This window comes from Bos taurus, chromosome 19 (genome assembly GCF_002263795.3).
Source record: "Bos taurus isolate L1 Dominette 01449 registration number 42190680 breed Hereford chromosome 19, ARS-UCD2.0, whole genome shotgun sequence".
Lineage (NCBI taxonomy): Eukaryota > Metazoa > Chordata > Mammalia > Artiodactyla > Bovidae > Bos > Bos taurus.
In genome coordinates, this window is record NC_037346.1 from 22,170,019 (window position 1) to 22,188,613 (window position 18,595).

The window sequence follows — 18,595 nt, forward strand, 5'->3', positions numbered from 1 at the left end:
TGACGCAGGGATTGAACCCACGACTGCTGTGTCTCCTGCACTGCAGGCGAATTCTTTGCCACTGAGCCACTGGGGAAGCTGGGGAAGCTGATGTAGTCATAAACCTGCTGCTAACTAGTGTGTGACCTATCTTATCTAGCCACCACTCCCTGCTTCCTGGATGATCCCTGAAGACTTCAGCAGTCATAACCTCTATGGATCCGTGCACAGTTATTTATGGACATTTGAAAATTATGCCAGGTAATGATATGTTCTCTTTTCCCTACAGAGTGAAGGCGGCCCAGACTGAGTTAGGACAGCAAATCCTGGCCGATTTTGAAGAAGCTTTTCCTTCCCAGGGCACCAAGGTATTGTTTTGCATTTTCCCTTCAGTCTTTGGATATTCTCATCATATTCTGGCCTGATTCACACTCACCGTAACTATGATTCACTTACTATTTCAAATGCGGTTGCTGGCAGCCATAAAGTCTGTGTGCTAAAGATTCAGGGTGATGGACCATCCTTGATTTTAAATATCCTGAAGCAATATCAGTTGGCTGCTCATCCGCGTCCTCACACATCCACAGTGAGGGTTTGTTTTGATTTCACTTAACGTGTGTCAAACCCAAACTGTTGTCTGCCTGGGGAATTACCTTTTTTCTCATAGTTACTTTTTTTGTTTGTTTAATTTTTTTTTCCAAACCACAGTGATTTTCTTTTAGGATTGTTACATAACTTTTTGGTTTCAATTTGGTGAAGAGACAACGGACAGGAACGTGCCCAGGCTTAAGTAACTCTCGGAGTGACAGTTAGGAGACTCGCTTTTAATGGTCAGAATCCTGTTCTTTGGGATGAATCCCTTCAGCTCTCACTGGTAGCCTGACTGTTTGTGTTGTGTCTACAAAGCCCACAGTAATTTCACTCGTGAGCTATTGGTTACACTTCTCATATAACAAGCTTTGCCTCATTTGGCCGTCACTGTGCTGGGGTAACTGCTTTTAGCTCCATCCTTCAAATTGTAGCAGACATAATCTTAATGCTTTGCATGTGTTGGGGAGAGAAGAACCCTCAGAAGCTTTTTTTTCCCTCTACTATTTGAGCTATTTCAGGAGCAAGAACTGTGTGGCTCAGAAATGACCTGAAGCACACTGACTGGCAGGCAGCTTGGTGGATGGAGGTGGGGGATATATGTCTGTTTGCCGAGCCAAGGAACGTTTCCTGGATCCGTTTTATAATTCAATAACTGGAAATATCTTAATCGTTGTTCTTTGTGCCTCATATAAGAGACTTAGGAAGTATGTGGGGGTAGCTGCCCCAGCTTTGTCGATTACCTCGTATAGGAAACCTGCCTCTGGTTTTCATGTCTGCATATATTCTAGCTGTCTTCTAGCAATCAGGTATTTTATTCATAAAGCATGTTCCTTTGTGGACTTCATCTTCCTTTTCCATTTGCTGTAACTGTGGGGAGTGGGTATCAGAAAATAGTCCTGTAAAAAGGGATAGTAAGAGATTCACAAGTTATAATTACTAGGGTCTGCTTTACTCTACTCTGCTATTGACCCTGGTTTTAAGAAGTTTTAGAAAGATGCAGATAAAGCCCAGCTTTATCATTTAGGAAAATATAACATTGACCTACATTATAACTTTTTCTCAGACCCCAGGAGGAAAATGAGGTGAAAATGGTTTTCTTTAACAACTTGTTTCCCTTTTCTCTGGCTAGATGACTTGATGTTTCTCTAAGAGTTTTCTTTTTTCCTTCTGAGTGACTATTGACCTCTCTTAAAGGCTTTATGTTTTTATTACTGCTTCACAAGTGGAAATCAAAATTTGTTTAAAAAAAGTATCTAAGATTACTGTGAAGTCCTTTATAAATGAAAAAATCGGAACCCCTGAGCCCGTAGATTTCGGCTTTCATGACTTCTCTGTCAGATCAAACGTTTTCATCCATAAGCCAGAGTTGAGCAGTCAGAATTCTCAGTGGATGGCAGAATAGCCACTCAGCACGGAGCATAGTCAGCATTTAACAGTTTAGTTAGCCTAAGTGACACTTAAGAAACTCTTGAACTTCAGTTGAGATGGATAAATTAGAATTGATTTTAAAAAATCATAAAGATCTGGAAGACCCTTAATCATCACCTAGTTAAAATGCATTATTTTTTTTCCAATTATTTTTCAGATGAGTGTCAATAACTGTGCCAAAGTTATGTGGTTATTTAGCCAAGCCACGAGCCGATGCCAAGTGTTCTGTAGTCCACTCAGCCAACCACGTTCATTCAGTGAGTTACTGTAAAGAAAGGTTCGAGGAGACTGAGTTACCTTCAGTAATAACAAAAGCCTTCCCATCCTGATGTGTCAATACAGCCCTTTGATGGTCTTCTACTATTTTTTTCAGGTCAGGGCACCAATATCATAATATAATTTGGCTGCCTGTTTGCGTGGTTGACCATCAGTGGGGCAAGGATGGTGGATGGAACCTGGATTTGGGTTTTAAATGCCAGCATACTGTTTGGCATAAATACAGCACTTTGAGAACAGGAAAGCAAGGTTAGAATCAGAGGAAGGTGGCACGTGTGGCATCAGACTGGTGTCATTGTGACTTTTAGGGCCCTTCAGGAAGGTGACTTCAGTTCAGTAAGCAGAAGTTCCTACCATCATTGCTGGCCCTGTTTCCAGGATGTCTCATTGTTGATTCACGGAGTAGCTTTTATACTGGCTACTACAGACTAGCTTAATGATTCTTTCATTGAGAAACAAGTAACTCAAATATCCATCCACAGCAGAAGAATGAGTGTCAGGGGAGTGGAAGTAATAACAACATCATGAGTAGAACAAGAAGCAGCAGCTGTCAGAGGCCATAAGATTTGAAGGCCGCTTCTGGCTTCTGAACTGATGTGTGTGCTGTGTGTTTTACCAGAGGCCAGGAGGACCCAGCAACGTTCTACGAGATGCGTGTCAGGTTGCTAACATCTTGGACCCCAGAATCAAACAGGAAATCATCAAAAAGTTTATTAAACAACATCTGTCAGAGTACCTAGTACTTTTTCAAGAAAACCAAGATGTAAGTATTGACCAAATGAGCTCAGATATCACATTTGAATTGTATTAAGAATTGATTGCTCTCAAGTCTATGATTTATATTTTATTAGTATTACTGTCTTAAAATTGACATTAGTATTAAAAATTGACATTAGTATTACTGTCTTAAAATTGACATAAAATGTTGGTTGTTAAACCCTGATTCCTAGGGACTGACTGTACAGTTCAGTGATTCTTAATCATTTTGGGGTCCCTGATCCTTTGGAGAAATGGATGAGAGCTAGAGATCTTCTCTGCAAAAATGCACCTATACATAAAACCTTACATACAGTTTCAGGAAATTTATAGACCCCTGAAGCCCAATCATAGACCCCGGGTTAAGAAGAGTAACCTAGACTCTTTAAAATCACGAGAAATAGATTGGTTGTGTTTTTCTTACTTCTATGTTTTTGCTTATTTCCTTCAACTGTCAATACTACTTCTAAGTGCTGGGGTAGATTTTATTCCCTGCTTCCCCCAGGTTGCCTGGCTGGACAAAATCGACCGTCGCTATGCCTGGATCAAACGCCAGCTCGTGGACTATGAGGAGAAATATGGCCGGATGTTCCCACGTGAGTGGTACATGGCGGAGAGAATTGCCGTAGAATTTTGCCACATAACAAGGTAGCTGCCAGCTCTCTACTGGTTTGGGTATTGATTGATATCAGTTTATTAAAGCCCAGCCCCCCAGTCTCTATGGGTTCCTGTGGCTTTGGAACCACTTCTACCTGTTTTTAAAAATTGGTTTGAGAATCATGATTTTCAGGAGAATGTCTTCAGCTGTGCTGGAGTCCCTTCAGAAGACTCCATTCCTGTTGAAAGTTAGAATATATCCAAAACTGAGTCCCTGACTCCAGCTGTAGCTGTATTCCACCTTCTCCATGTTCAGAGTTCCAGCCTTAGAGGAGAGAGCATTGTGTGAAGAGGGGGTAAACACTTGATAGGGAAAAATGGAAACGGGTACATGAGTGCCCTGGGCTAGCAGGCTGTAGCCAGAGCACTTGTTTGTATGTCTGTTCCGCCTTAAGAGTGATATACACACCACACAGCAGCACAGTCTGCTCTTATCTTTGTTCTAGGACTTCCCTATAGCCTTGCCCTACGTCAAACGGCCTGCCTTCTGAGCCATCGGAAAGCACATCGGCCAGATTTCCCTGTAGTGATTCATTGCCCCGCGTTTTCCCCTGTGTCTGTGTCACACATATCAGTGTTCAGTGAATGTACATCCGTCATCTTTCTGCTTCTCTGACATGCTGGGTAGATGGTTCCAGAGGGACAGGGCTGTGTCTACTCCAGTGACATAGTACACACTCAGGAAATAGTTGTTGAGCAGATTTCCCACCCCTAACCCAGTGTTTATAGTCTTTGGATCGTTAATCACTTTGGCATCTGAGTGTTCTGAGCCTTTTAGAGACCTTCTCCCATTCCTCCTGTTTCAGTTCCATGAGCCATAGCCCAAGGCCAGATAGTCCCTTTAGATCAAAGAATTAAAGCCTGAGAAGTATACATCAGTGTGTCCATGACAGAGCTAAAGCTAGAGTCTACAGAGGCCCCCTGACCAGTGCACAATTACATTAACCCCAGTTAATTTTTTAAGAAGTCCCATATGTATGCATAACTCAGCCACCTTAGAGTAATTCATGGTAATTATCTCTCTTAAAATTGTGGATTACAGTCAAGTTGTATGCTTTAAGAGCACATCATAGGGGGCAGGGACTCATTAAGAGATATTGGCTGTTGATTTTTTTTTAATAGGCTTTATTTTTAAAATTATTTATTTATGACTGTGCTGAGTCTTCATTGCTGTGCATGGGCTTTCTCTATTTGGGGTGAGCAGGGGCTACTCTCTACCTGTGGCACACTGGTTTCTCATTGCATTGACTCTTCTTGTTGCAGAGTCCAGGCTCTAGGATGCACACGTAGGCTTTAGTTTTTAAAGCAGATTTACGTTCACAGCAAGATTGACAAGAAGAGATTTCCCATATACCCCCTCCCCTCCACTGCGTCCACAGAGGCCTCCACCATCATCAGTATCCCCGACCAGAGTGTATACAGGTTACAGTTGCTGAACCTACCTTGACACCTCCTTGCTACCCAGAGTCCCTAGTTTACATTAGGGTCACCCTTGGTGCTTTACATTCTGTGTGATGGTGGTTTTCAGAAACATACTTGTTGCTGGATTAGATGACTTTATTGATTCAAAGTTGATTGTGGTTGTCACTTTCTAAGTCCTGATTAGCAAAGAAAGAGTGCATTGCTTGAGAGATTGATAATTCACTTTAGCCCCTAGTTCAGTGTCTTGCAAAATTCATTTTCTGTGAAAAATGAAGTCCACAGGAGAGTGAGTGTACATAAAAGCGAACACATGTGCTCTTGTGTCAGCTAATGGCAGTGCTGCTGCCAAGCTTTCGTTGTTCGAATTTTGGCTAAAAGCCTGTAGATACATAATTCTCAAATTAAGCGGCCCTTTGTTTGGCTTTTGTTGTTTCTTTGTGTGGGAAGATGATCTGTAGCTCGGTACTTACTGAGAACTCTCGTGCGGCTGCTCCCTTACAACGTAGCATTCTGAGATGGGACACTTGAGTGGCCTGTAAGCGTCACAGGCAGGAAACACCCAGATGGGCACCTGTCACTTTTTACAAGGGGGTCAATCGACTCCCATCTCTCCCATCTCTACCCAGGGGTCCTGCTTTCTGGTTGAAAGATGGTTATTGAGCTATCTGGAAGAGGGAGGGCTTTATGATTCAGTAATTAATGACTCGTAAAATTATATAGAATATATGCATTTTTATAAAATACTGAGTAAATGCTTCATATATACTATTAACAAGTGAATGGAAATTTTAAAAATGATAAAAACTGTAGTAGCCGTGTAAGCAATCTGATAGCCATTATCTTTGATTTTGTTTTTTTTTTTTTGGACTGGTGGGTAATTTCACCTTAAAATTCTTATTATTTATTTATTTAGGCTGCATGGCTTATGAGATCTTAGTTCCCCTACAAGGGATTGAACCCAGGCCCTCGGCAGCAAGATTGCAGAGTCCTCACTGCTGGACTGCTGGGAAATTCCCTAAAATTCTTATTTAGAATATGTGTTTCTATTCCCTAAGCATTAAACTTAGTTGGTGATAGACTTCAGGTTTTGAAATGACTACATGCTTTGTTTTTTTTTAAAGTATAAGCTAAAGCCACTTAACTTTGTCCTGTCTTGAATGATCAGTTTGTTCGACAACATTCTTCTCTCTTTAATTTGAAGGACAGAACTTGCCAAGATCATGCGTACAAGAGCAAAGGAAATTGAAGTGAAATTGCTTCTCTTTGCTATTCAGAGAACGACTAACTTTGAGGGATTTCTTGCAAAACGCTTTTCCGGGTGCACCCTGACAGATGGAACGCTGGTAAGACTGTCCTAAGGGATACCAGATGGAGGCATTGGTGGCCTGGGTGGGTGGGCTTCGCTTTTGAAGTCTTATACAGTTTGGTGTTTCCATCCATCAGCTCAAGTGCTTAATCCCCCATCCCAAGGATTTTGTTGAATTCATTCAAATAGTCATACAGAACATTCTGTATGGCTTTATCATTTGTCTATTATGCAATATTTCATGTTTTTAGAGTGTCTTGTCATCATTTTATCAAGGGATCACCCCTATTTTAAGCCTAGTAATTCTGTGAGTCATAGAGTCCTCACTTATTCAGTCACAAATAACTTATTACATTATCAACTCTTGAGTTTTATTATAATGAAGATGTGCTTAGAGGAAGATGTAACCCCCCAAAAGGTGAACTGCAACCTTAAAAGCAGAAAACATTGGAGATTTCCATAATGTCCATCATTGACCTTAAGTAAAATATGGTATATTCACGCTGTGGAATAGATAGAACAGTTTCAGAGTGGTAGAATGAGGAATAGATGTAGATGTGTTGTCGTAGGAAGAAAACCTCTCACATATATAGGTGCAAAACGTAAGCTATAGCCCAGTGGTGGTAATTTAGTCGCTAAGTCATGTCCAGGTCTTTGCGACTCCATGAACTATAGCTGCCAGGCTCCTCTGTCCATCGGTTTTCCAGGCAAGAATACTGGAATGGGATGCCATTTCCTTCTCTAAGGGATCTTCCCAAACCAGGGATCTCCTGCATTGCAGGCAGATTCTTTACCAGCTGAGCCACACAGCCCCGTACATATAGTATAATTCCATTTGTGGAAGAAGCATGTTTATATATGTAAATAGGTAAGAAAAAGGTCTGGAAATGATCAGTGGATGTCTACTTGTTTCTCAGGGCAGCCCGGCATCTCTCCACTTTTACCCACTACCAGGATCATGCTCCCAGACTGCAGCCTTCTGTCTCCTGGGGGTCCTGTGCTCTGAGATGTTGTTCCCAGTCACTAGGAACTCCTGAACCTTTCCCACCAATCCATTCCTTTTTGCACTTCTGTCTTTGAAATTCTCTGGCATAATCAATTTACAAATACTTCCTCCAGTTGTTCAGCTGTTGCCTAGCTCTCCTATCTAGTTTGCAGTTTCAGATTACAAAAAAATCCTGTTGAATCATGAGCTTTTTTTTTTAAGTGGGCCATTTTTAAAGGCTTTATTGAATTTATTACAGTATTGTTTCTGTTTCATTTTTTGGTTTTTTGGCTGTAAGACATGTGGGATCTTAGCTCTCCAACTAGGAATCGAACCTGCACCCCCTGCATTGGCAGAAATCCTGAGCCATGAGCTTTCTATTTACCCTTCACCTCTCCAGTTGGTCAGCTGTCTTCCACACAGGCTTCTCCATGTCACTTCTCTCTTTTAAGACAGTCTCTTCCCCTGAGACTGTTCTTTGTCCCAGTTATTGTGACTCAGCAACCATTCTGCATTCCAGTTCCTGACCATGGCAGCTCCACAGCCTTCAAGGATCTTCCCTTAAAGATGAGTTTCTAGAAAGGCAACAGAACTCCTCTGGCCTTGATCCCAGGATATGCCTTTTGGGTAATCACCATTTTGTTTCAGGGTAGTGGAACTACAGAATGAATCAAAATATATCTTAATACTCTTTATCATATGCCAGATTTCATTGAAAGTTATCAGATTCCTTGGAAAATAATAGAGCAGATAAGAAGTCCGCCAAAGGCCAGGTTAACCAGAGACCCTCCCAGGCTTGCTCCCTTCCATCCTTCACTGTATCACTCAGGCCTTTTCACCCGCCTTGGTGACCGATTGACAGTTAAACAATAAGGGTGAGCTCACCTGAAAAGACAGGCTCACCTGGAAAGCTCTTCCTAACTGAGCCGTGTGATGCATCATCTTTTGCTCTTTTTTGACAGATGTGGATACTTAGAGACTTAGACTGTTAGAAACTGTTAGAAACTTAGACTGAAAGAGCCTTAAGGACAGGGCATGTTTTGTTTTTATTATTCCAGCCCCAACAAACTCATAATGTCCTGTGCTATAACGGTTACTGGAAGAAGGGAACTGCCCAGGTTTCTAGCTGATTGCCTAAATTCCCGACCTTTAGGAGGGATTTAATATAGTCTGTAAATTAAAATGCCTTGAAATTAAAAGCAAATGTCTAGATAGGATTTAACTATACCCACATGCATCATTAGAGACTCAGTGATTAGATTTATGGTAAACATTATATTCAGCCTCTGTGAAATCACTGAAATGAAAATCACCTTAAAAAGGTGAGTTTTATGTTAATTATATCACAGTTTTAAAATATCAAGGGTTTTAGAAAATCTGAGTTTAGTTATAAATCATCTTCATGCTTCAGATTATTTATCTACCAAAAAGAGGGAGAGTAATACATGCTTGTTATAGCTCAAACAGAATAAAATATTTTAAAAGAACCATCTCTTCTTGGGACTTCCCTGGCAGTGGATCCAGGTCCAGTGGTTAAGACTTCTCCTTTCAATGCAGGGGCTATGGGTTTGATCCCTGGTCAGGGAGCTAACATCCCACATGTCTTGTGGCCAAAAAACCAAAAGATAAAACAGAAGCAATATTGTAACAAATTTAATAAAGAATTTAAAAATGGTCCACATCAAAAAAAAAGGTCGACGTAAAAAAAATCTTAAAAACAAATAAACTAGAAGACAGAATATTAAAAAAAAATAGAATAATCTCTTCTTTCTCAATTACTCTAAATCTCTCCTCCCAGAGATGTGCACTGTTTAATAGTTTGGTTATAATTTGAGACTCTTCCAACCATGCATGCACATGTGCACGCACGCATACACACCTACACCTACCTGGGTTTGCTTGTGTTTTTTTTTTTTAAACAAAAAATAGGAACCACAATGCCTGTGTTTGAAGAGGATTTTATTGAATGCTTCTCCACCAGCGTTTATCCACCGGTGTTCTTCAAGCTCCCTCTTGGGGCAGGGCCTTGGGTAAAGATGAAAAATTGGATCAGACAGCCGCGTATATTCTAGTAGGAGAAAGACACCTATACGTAACTGTCACAACATGAGATCTGAATGTGGTGGCACCAAGAACAAAAGAGGGGTCCCAGCAAGGTTAAACCAGGTGTGCACAGGCCTGTGCTCATCATCCTATCGGCTGAGGCCTCCAGGCCATCTTTTTAAGGACAAATCAGGAACTGGGCTGGAATAAAGTGTTTCTGGAATGAGAAATGCAGAAATTGTGGAACTTTCATCTCACATTGAAAGCTCTCTTCTCCAGGGAAAGGAAACAGATTCATCTTAAATTTCAGAGTTTCTTCCTTTGATGATTTGAAGGGTCCAGCTAAGACCTTAGAAAGAGATTTGTGCAGACAGACCCAGATGTGGACATACTACTGACTAAAGCCTGGTTGGCTCTTGCCAACAGTAAATGAGACAGCTTGGCTGTCCTGTGGCCGCTGCTGTTTTGATAGTGTTGGGAATCCCATGTGGTTTAATTAGTAGGAATACACTTGCCGTGTGAAGACTTTTCATATATGAACTTGAAATCAACTGTCATCATAGCAAAAAGAATGAATTCTCTCAAAACTGGAAAGTTGTACATTTATTGGCAGATTTTTGGTTTCATTTAGCAGCCCCAGAGCTTGTGGAACATGTCATTTGAGTTCTTTAAAATATAAACCTCAACTTGTAATTCTCTGTGGTCTGTGACAGCCACAGAGCAGGAGTGAGTGGCAGATTTGGTTGTCTCTGCCAGGGGGCCTCTTGCACACAGGGCTGAGTTGTGCTGGTGACGGCTTCCTGTGGAGACTGGTTCTTTCATCACAGCAAATTAATCAGAGCAGTAACGTGGCCGCCTCAGTAGCTGGCGTCTGCATCCACTTCTCAGTGTTTTGTGGCATAACATTTGCCAATGGGATGGTGGTACAGGAGGTACTTGGAGGGCTTTGTTGGAGACTAGGGCAGAAGGGTGAAGCCCAGCGGGCCTCTGCCTTGTAATTTGATGGATGCATTGCTTTCATTTCTTGGAGAGCTCCCAAAGAGATGAAATAGTAGGGAAGATCTCACTTGTGATTAAAAACATTCTTTTTATGAGTCTTCTAAGCCCTGTGGTCCTCTCTCATTCCCTGCTGAGCGTCGCTCTATTGAGAGGCAGAGCTGCGGTCCTGCCTTCATGACTTGTGCCCTGTTAAATACTAAGGACAGCCCCCGCATGCCGCACTTCCCCAGCTGTCGTGTTAAGCTGCTCTGTATACACAGTCATGCTTTACATGTGCTGCCTCACTAACTGTCACTACATCTCTGTGCAGTGGGTGTTCATATCCCTTCACATTGCAGGTGGAAGGGCTGAGGCGTGGAGAAGTTAAGCCACATACCCGAGTGGTAGAGCCTGGACTTGAACCCAGGCCCATCCCTCAGTCAATGGTCACACCACAGTTCGTCAGGCCAGAAAGCACCTTTCCCTCGATTCCTTTCTTTCCTTCCCCGTCACATCCACTCTCTCACCAAGTCCCCTTAAGTCTGCTCTCCTAAAGATGCCCCAGGTGTGGCCACTTTTTTCCATTTCCAGGACTCTAGCTTCTCCCACTCTGGTGTCAGCCCCACCTGGCAGCAGCCTCTTCAGAATCTAAAACTGGATCCTTCCACTGGCCTGTTTAGAACCCCCAGTGACTGCCCAGTTGCTATGAGAAAACCAGCCTTTCCCACAGCCCTCAACAGGCTGTGTGATTGGGGGCCCCGCTGCCCCTCCCTGCCATGCTCCTTTCACTCCAGCCTTCGCATCAGCTCTCCCTGGGGAGAATGCTCTTCCCCAGGTCTTGGCCCAACTGGCTTCTCCTCATTCAAGTCTCTACTCAAATGTCCCTGCCCTCTGGGATCACCTTGTGAAGAACCTCCCCAGCTCAGCCCAGTTCCCACACTGTATTTTCAGCACTGCACCTCCCTTCTTTACCTTGCTCAGTGCTGGATCTCTGGTGCCCAGGAGCGTGCCTGGAGCTGAGCAGATGCTCAGCACACGACTGCAGGATGGGTGGCATCACTCGCTAGTCCCTTTGCCTAGAAAGCCCTGGCCATCCCACACCGCTCCCACACTGAGCTCTGAAGCATCCTTCAGTTCTGGCTCAAACATCATTTCCTCGGGGTGGTTTTCTGTGACCCTCTGTTGCATCCTTTCATAACAACCTCTGCTTTTCCTACATGGCCCGCCACACACGCTGGTGTGATTCTTTGGTTAAAGTCTGCCTCTCCCACTTGACCATAAGCTCCCTGAGGACTGAGCATAGTCCGCCTCGCTCCCTGCTTTCCTTGTGGTGCCCAGTACATCCCTTTGTCAAGTGGGTGAACGGAGGAGTGGTGAGTCGCTTTTCTGGTATCAGCTTGGTTCCCAGCTGGAATGCATGTGCCTCACATGAATAAGCAGGAAGTTCCCAAGTGCCCCTGACTCCAGTATATCTCATCAGTTTGTCAGTAGAGACAGACTGTGGGAATAGGAAGGACACCTCTCCTGTGGGGAATCTCCTGACCCGGTGACAGCAAACAAGTAGCCCACACTGTACTGCCAGGAACGTCTCTCTGCTTTTTCAGTGCTGCCTTTTATGTTTGCTTCTTACGACTTACCTCCATCCATTGAATACTCCCATCAGTGAGTGTGGAGCCCAGGAACGCCCTCAGTCCGCATCACCAAGATTTCCAAGAACACATTGTTTTTAAAATGAGGCCTACCTGTACATAATTGTGAAACATATTATCAACCCTGGTAGGCCTAGCAATAGATGAAGAATATTTGGTTCAAAAACTTACATCCTGTTTCTGTTGCTGAACAATCTTGAACAAAGCTTTGCATTCAGTTGCTGACTTGCTCTCCACATCTCCAAAGGACCGAAAGACTCAGAATCATATCAGGTCAGCTCACCAGTGTGAGCCCCAAACCCACTTTGACCCAGTAGGATCAGGAATCCAGTGCTATTAACTAATTTAATTTGTCGTTGAAGCTTAGATTCTGTTTTTCACCCTCACCCTAAAATACCAGCAACCCTCACAGAGACAACTAAAACTTAGAAATATGGCTTTCAAAGAAACATTACTTTCTAAAAATAGCCTAATTCTGAAAATAAATGTAAATTGCTTTACATTTATGAGGGTCCCCCCCCCCACATCAGGCAAAGAAGCTAAATTTCAGAGTGTATATATTTGAAATGTTTGCTGGGTTCTTAGACCATATTGTTTCTCCAGAGGATACCTCAAAAATCATTGTTCTCCTCCTGATTTCCTTGAGCTAATGCATTAGTTAGTCTTCCCAGGTGGTGTAGTGGTAACGAATCCACTTGCCAATGCATAAGACACAAGAGATGCAGGTTCAATCCCTGGGTCAGGAAGATCTCCTGGAGGAGGAAAAGGCAATCTGCTCTAGTATTCTTGCCTGGAAAAGTCCATGGACAGGGGATCCTGCAGGCTATAGTCCATAACGTCGCAAAGAGTTGGACACAACTGAGCAACTGAGCGTGCGCGCGCGCGCGCGCATACACACACACACACACACACACACACACACACACACCCACTGCCTTAATCACAAGGCTTTCTTCGTATACCAAAGCTCTGTCGTGCTACATAACACCATCCAAGTGTTTTAGCCAAGAAGTAAGTAGTTTACATGGATGTAAGTGGAATTGTCTTAAAGCTTAAACGAGACACGGGTGTGGTTTGTGTGTGTGTGTGTGTTTAAGTTTTATTTTTTATTTGTCTGTGTTTGTTGGGTTCTTTTTTTCTTTCTTTTTTCGGTAACATCTTCAGCTGATGTCCTGGCACCTGACAAAGTCATTCATGACACTGTGGTCTGTCTGCCGTCCCTCTTGCCATAGGGATTAATCCAGTCTGCTCCACTGATACATGCTCAAATTATCACAAGTACTTTTACTTTATTATTTTTGAAAATTTGAAAAATACTAATTTGTTCACCTGTGCTGGTCTTAGTTGTGGCACGTGGGAGCGTGTATCTTCACTGTGGCCTGTGTATCTTTAGTTGCAGCATGTGAGATCTAGTTCCCTGACTAGGGATCGAACCTGGGCCCCTGCATTGGGAGCTCAGAGTCTTAGCCACTGGACCACCAGGGAAGTCGCCTCACAACTACTTTTAGAAACTCCCTCTGCACCCAGCTTCTTGTCTCAAGAGAGCCATTCCTCTACCCTCTTCCTCTTCCCCAGCACCTGCCAGTCCCTTTTATCCTGTTTGTCTGCTGAGTTCCCTTTCTGCTAGAACACCCAGCTCCTTGGCATAAACAACATTCTGAGGTCAGATTTGTAAAAAAATAAAAAAATTCCAAAGCACCACCGCCATTCTGTTGTTGTACTGGAATCATCATTGTTAATATGTATCATGTGCTGCTTCTAGCGTTTCACACGCTGTATCACATTTAATCCTTCAAGTGGTCTGTAACTCTGTCCTCCTCATTCAGCCATTCAGGTTGCTGGGGTTCAGAGAAGCTAGGTGACTGGGCCAACGCAACAGCACTGGAGCTGAAACCCACATCTCCAGCCTTCTACTAGCCTGAAGTCTCACTCAGTGATCTTTGGAAAGAGTGGTCATGGGACTTTCCTGTTGGTCCAGTAGCTAAGCCTCTGTGCTCCCAATGCAGGGGGCCCAGGTTCGATCCCTGATCAGGGAACTAGATCCCACATGTGGCAATTAAAGAGGTCAAGTGCCACAATTAAAGACTGAAAATCCTGCATGTTGCAGCTAAGACCCAGTGCAGTCAAATAAATGTTTTTTGTTTTTAAATACATGCTCAGAAGTATTTTTGAAAAATGAAAAAAAAAAAAGTCACATTCAGGGGCTGGGGAGTAATTTTTCTCAAGGAGATCTTGTTGTGGGTGCTGTAATGGGTCTTAATTGGGAGGAGAGACGTCTATGATCTGGAACACAAAAGATTAGCTCTGGAGTTTGTTTTTGAATTCAAACCTACCTTCATATTTCAGAAGAGATATAGGTCTCTAGCCAGGCACCAGAGATAGGACACAAGATAGACATGATTCCTGCAGTCACAGAACCTGGTGGGGAGGAGACACACACACATGGGTAATTGGCAGTATTTTAATAAATACCTGGTTAGGGGACATGCCAGGTGGGGATGGAAGCTTCTAAACCAGACTTGCCAGGTGGGAAAAGGCTGCCCAGAACAGGGGACTTCTGACTTGAAGACTGAAGGATGAGTGAGAGTTTTAGGCAGCTCGTGATTGGGGTCAGGTGGGCAGTAAGGTTTCTGGAAGAGCCAGAGGGAGTTTGATGTGTGATGTGGGGAACCCAAAACTGGTGCTTTCTGACTACCTGGAGGGGTGGGGTGGGGAGGGAGGGGGGAGGGGATGGTTAGGAGGGGGGGGGACACATGTATGCCTATGGCCCATTCATGTTGATATATGGCAAAAACCATCACAATATTGTAAATTATCCTCCTGTTATAAAAAGCAGTGTGAAGTCCTGGTGGTGAGAATGTGATCCAGGGGATTTCCATTTTTGCCCATCAGATCAGATTGCATGGTATAGCTGTTGGAGAGCCTTGGAAAAGGCAGATCAGTGGGGAAAGGTGTTGACGCTACTCAGAAAACACCCATCTGTTTCTCACATCTAATTAACAGAAAAAACTTGAATCTCCACCCGCATCCACCAATCCCTTCCTGGAAGATGAGCCAGCAGCAGAAATGGAGGAACTGGCGATGGAGAAAGGAGATTTAGAGCAAGTAAGTCTGGTTTGCATTTCATCCGCACAGCCTGCCGAATGTTTGTTTCTGAAAATGGGTCTGCTCACTCTTAAATATGATCCCTTGGCTGTTGACCACATTCAGAGATTACAACTTTGGTGGTCTTTCTGCAAGGGCTTTATCTGAAAGCACATTTAGAAACCTGAGTGAAAGAGCAGTCCTTCCTGCCCCACCCCACCCCTCTGCTCTCCAGTCGCCTCACCACCGCCTCAGCAACGCAGCCAAGCTGGATCAGCGGGTATGGCAGGGCAGCCGAACTCTGCCCTGGCTCATTCGTCATCTCTCGAATTTGTCAGCCCAGCTTTTAGTTGTCCCCTGATCTGGTCCGGTGATGACATGAGAGGCTGAAAGATCCCTGCTGAAGTTAGCAGCCCCCGTCAGCCAGGAGAGACTCCGACTCAGAGGAAGCCAAGCACCTTAGGTCTGGAAGCCGTCAGGGAGGCCTGAGAACACCAAGGGGACCAGTGGCATATTTGGAGAGTTACTTTTCAGAGCACACCAGCACTTTCATTTCCTTCGGCTTTTTCTGTCCAACTCTTAAATTTCCTCTCCCTCCATTCCAGAGAATGGTGTTTTTGTTTCATTGCCATTTTATGACACGAGAGGTTAGAGCAATAAATCAGGACTTTTCCTGTCTGGATTAGTGAGCCTTCTTTTTAATTTTCTACACTTGGCTGCTGGAGGATGATTTTATGAGATTATTTTCATCCAGACACCACTGAAAGGGAGGCCGGCTGGGAAGAGCAGCTCTGGGAACCCCACAGCCGTGCACATCGCAGTTCACCCCGTGTTCCTAGCCCGGCGGGGGATGATAGGTCTACAGTCCTGGCAGGAGCCAAGACAGCAGAATTCCCAGGAACAGCTCTGAAGTGATGCCATCAGAGGTATCTGATCCACTGATTAAATAATTATAATAACACGGATGCCTCAAATTTTTATGGTGCTTTATAGTTTAAAAGTCTTCTACAGGCTTTACTTTATTTCGTCCTTCCGTGCCTGCCTCTCCTTTTATAGGATTTCTGTGAGCGGCAGGCTCAGTGACTAGCCCAGGGTTACAGAGTTTGGAAGTGAAGAATCTGGGAAAGGATTGGAAGCCAGGTCTGGAAGTCAGAGACTAAAATTCCTTTCCTGGTGCTCTTTCCATCACACCGTGATGTTGCCCTGAAAAGTGGAGGACCTAGAAATGAATCCCGTGAATAAAAGGGAATGAATAAAACTGGAGAGATGCCCTGAGGCCATATCCCAGAGATCTACAGGATTAAATGTAATTGATTTAAAGCCATCATATCAGCTAGGCTAGGAGAAAACAAAGATTTCTCTTAAAGAAATGCCTCTCTCAGGGACTTCCCTGGTGGTCCAGTGGTTAAGACTTCATGCTTTCAGTGCAGGGGTTGAAGGATTGATCCTTGGTCCGGGAACTAAGATCCTACATGCCACTCAGCACAGCTAAAAAAAGAAAGAAATGTGTCTCTCCCATTTTGGGAGGAAGGACTGGGATGAGAAAGAAGAGTCCAGGTGTGGAACTCATCCTCCACCCGCGCTTGGGTATCTGCACCCTCTGATCTGGCCTTCTATAGTTGGGCCATTTTCAGGGCCCTCCTGTCTCCCCAGAGCACATGGCTGCCACTGTCACATCCAGAATCATGTAGCTGAACACTCAGATGTGCCCAGTGCTGTTGGAAAATTATTCCATTAGCCAGTCATCTCTGGGTGTCACAAAACTGGATTATGATAGCGTTCCCCATGAGCTAAAAAATCAGTTTTGTCAGGTAACTTGGTTTTTTTTTTTCTTTCTTGTGGAACTTTTTGCTCATCCTGGAAGCTTGAGATTAAGCTTGTCTTAAGGATGAAGATCTGCTCATTCTAAGGACACAGAACATGGGTACATGGGGTAAAGCAGAGTCACGTGATGGAGAAGATGCCAGACTCTGGTTTGCCACCAGCTGGCTGTGTGACCTTGGCAGGTACTTTTCTCATTGGACTTCCCTTGTTTAGAGGGAGCCAGTGGTTTTCCAGTTCTGTTCCTTGGTGCCCTGTCACATGTCACTGTGGGGAGCTGGGAAGAGACCAGAGCTCTAAGTCCCTCCAAATAGAGCAGTTCTGTTTTGAGTCACTTTTTTCATGGACTCCCAGGTAAAATTACTTTAGAATCAGGGGTTCTAGGTATATTCAAAAGGAAACTGAGACTTCTGTGGTGGTCCAGTGGTTAAGACTTCAGTTTCCAATGCAAGGAGTTCAATCCCTGATCAGGAAGCTAGATCCCACATGCCTCTCGGCCAAAAAACCAAGACATAAAACAGAAGCAATGTTGTAACAAATTCAGTGAAGACTTTAAAAATGGTCCATATATTTAAAAACCTAGAAAAAGTACTGAAAACCTCTGGGCTAGATGATCCACCCTCAGTTTCACGGGCTGTTCCTTTTTAGTAATAAAACTGACACACCAGTGACTAATGCCTCCTCGTCTGCGTCCCCAGCCTCCTACCGCCTCCCCAGCACCGTCCCACTTGTGGTTGATTAGGTGGGAGCTCCAGGACCCCCCCCCCAGCCCCAACTTCCCAGTTACTCCCTGGCTTCTAAAGTTGGGCGCACTGGAAGAGGAGGAGCCAGATGGGGCTTCAGGGGGAAGCGCACCAGATGCTGGTGGTGAACTCGGCCGGGGCAGGGGGACCAGTAGTTTTTCTGGATTACCTGACCTGTTGGCATCACTGCAGTCAGCAGACAGGGGGCCTTCAAGATGGGGCTATAGAGAAGGGAGCGCGCGAACTTGAAAAGAGGTATTTAGTTTGAGCAGTCTGTTGCCAACATGTTCCCAATGATTAAAAAATGGCATCTGAAAGAGGACTGAGGGTCTTCAGAGTATAAAAGAAAGAAGAAATAAGGAATTTCTGGCTTTAAAATGTACCCTTCTGGTGATCCGAGCAGTTAGATTTAATCTGTTTACATTGGATTGTAATAAAAGGAAATGGGACCAGCTGCAGACCTCCTTACTGTGACAACAGTAACCTTTTATTATTCCATCAAACTCCAGGAGGAAATAGCTTAAACATCTGCAGCTTTTGGACAGAATCCACACACTCCGAAGTCCAGCCCGAGTGCTACTGCTAAACGACTTTAGTATATTCTTTAAGCTGAGAAGCAACCCTTTAGGGAGCTAGAAGGTGCAAAGGGAGACACCAACTTGAGCTCCAATTCTAGCCTGTAGCATCTAAATATGAACACAGATATGAGGCAGCCGGAAGCAGGAGGCAGCTCAGTGGGGGTTAAAAAAAAAAGACTTGAGGCAGTGCCTCCCATTGTTCCCTTCTTGCTTCCAGATCACCTTGAAAACTCTGCAAGAGGACAGGGAGCTATGACTATGACTATAGGTCCCTCCTCTCCGCTGGGAGTGCCATTAGA

General features: G+C 44.0%; 1 protein-coding gene across 1 annotated transcript in view; it reads left to right on the top strand.

Annotated features, from left to right (window-relative positions):
• Positions 1-18,595, top strand: part of VPS53 (VPS53 subunit of GARP complex) — a 123,274-nt gene that overhangs the window by 44,142 nt on the left and 60,537 nt on the right. Inside the window, exons 8-12 of the mRNA NM_001193168.1 lie at positions 269-347; positions 2,894-3,037; positions 3,536-3,678; positions 6,311-6,452; positions 15,074-15,175. Of these exons, the coding sequence (NP_001180097.1) occupies positions 269-347; positions 2,894-3,037; positions 3,536-3,678; positions 6,311-6,452; positions 15,074-15,175 (610 nt within the window). The remainder of the gene's footprint in view (positions 1-268; positions 348-2,893; positions 3,038-3,535; positions 3,679-6,310; positions 6,453-15,073; positions 15,176-18,595) is intronic.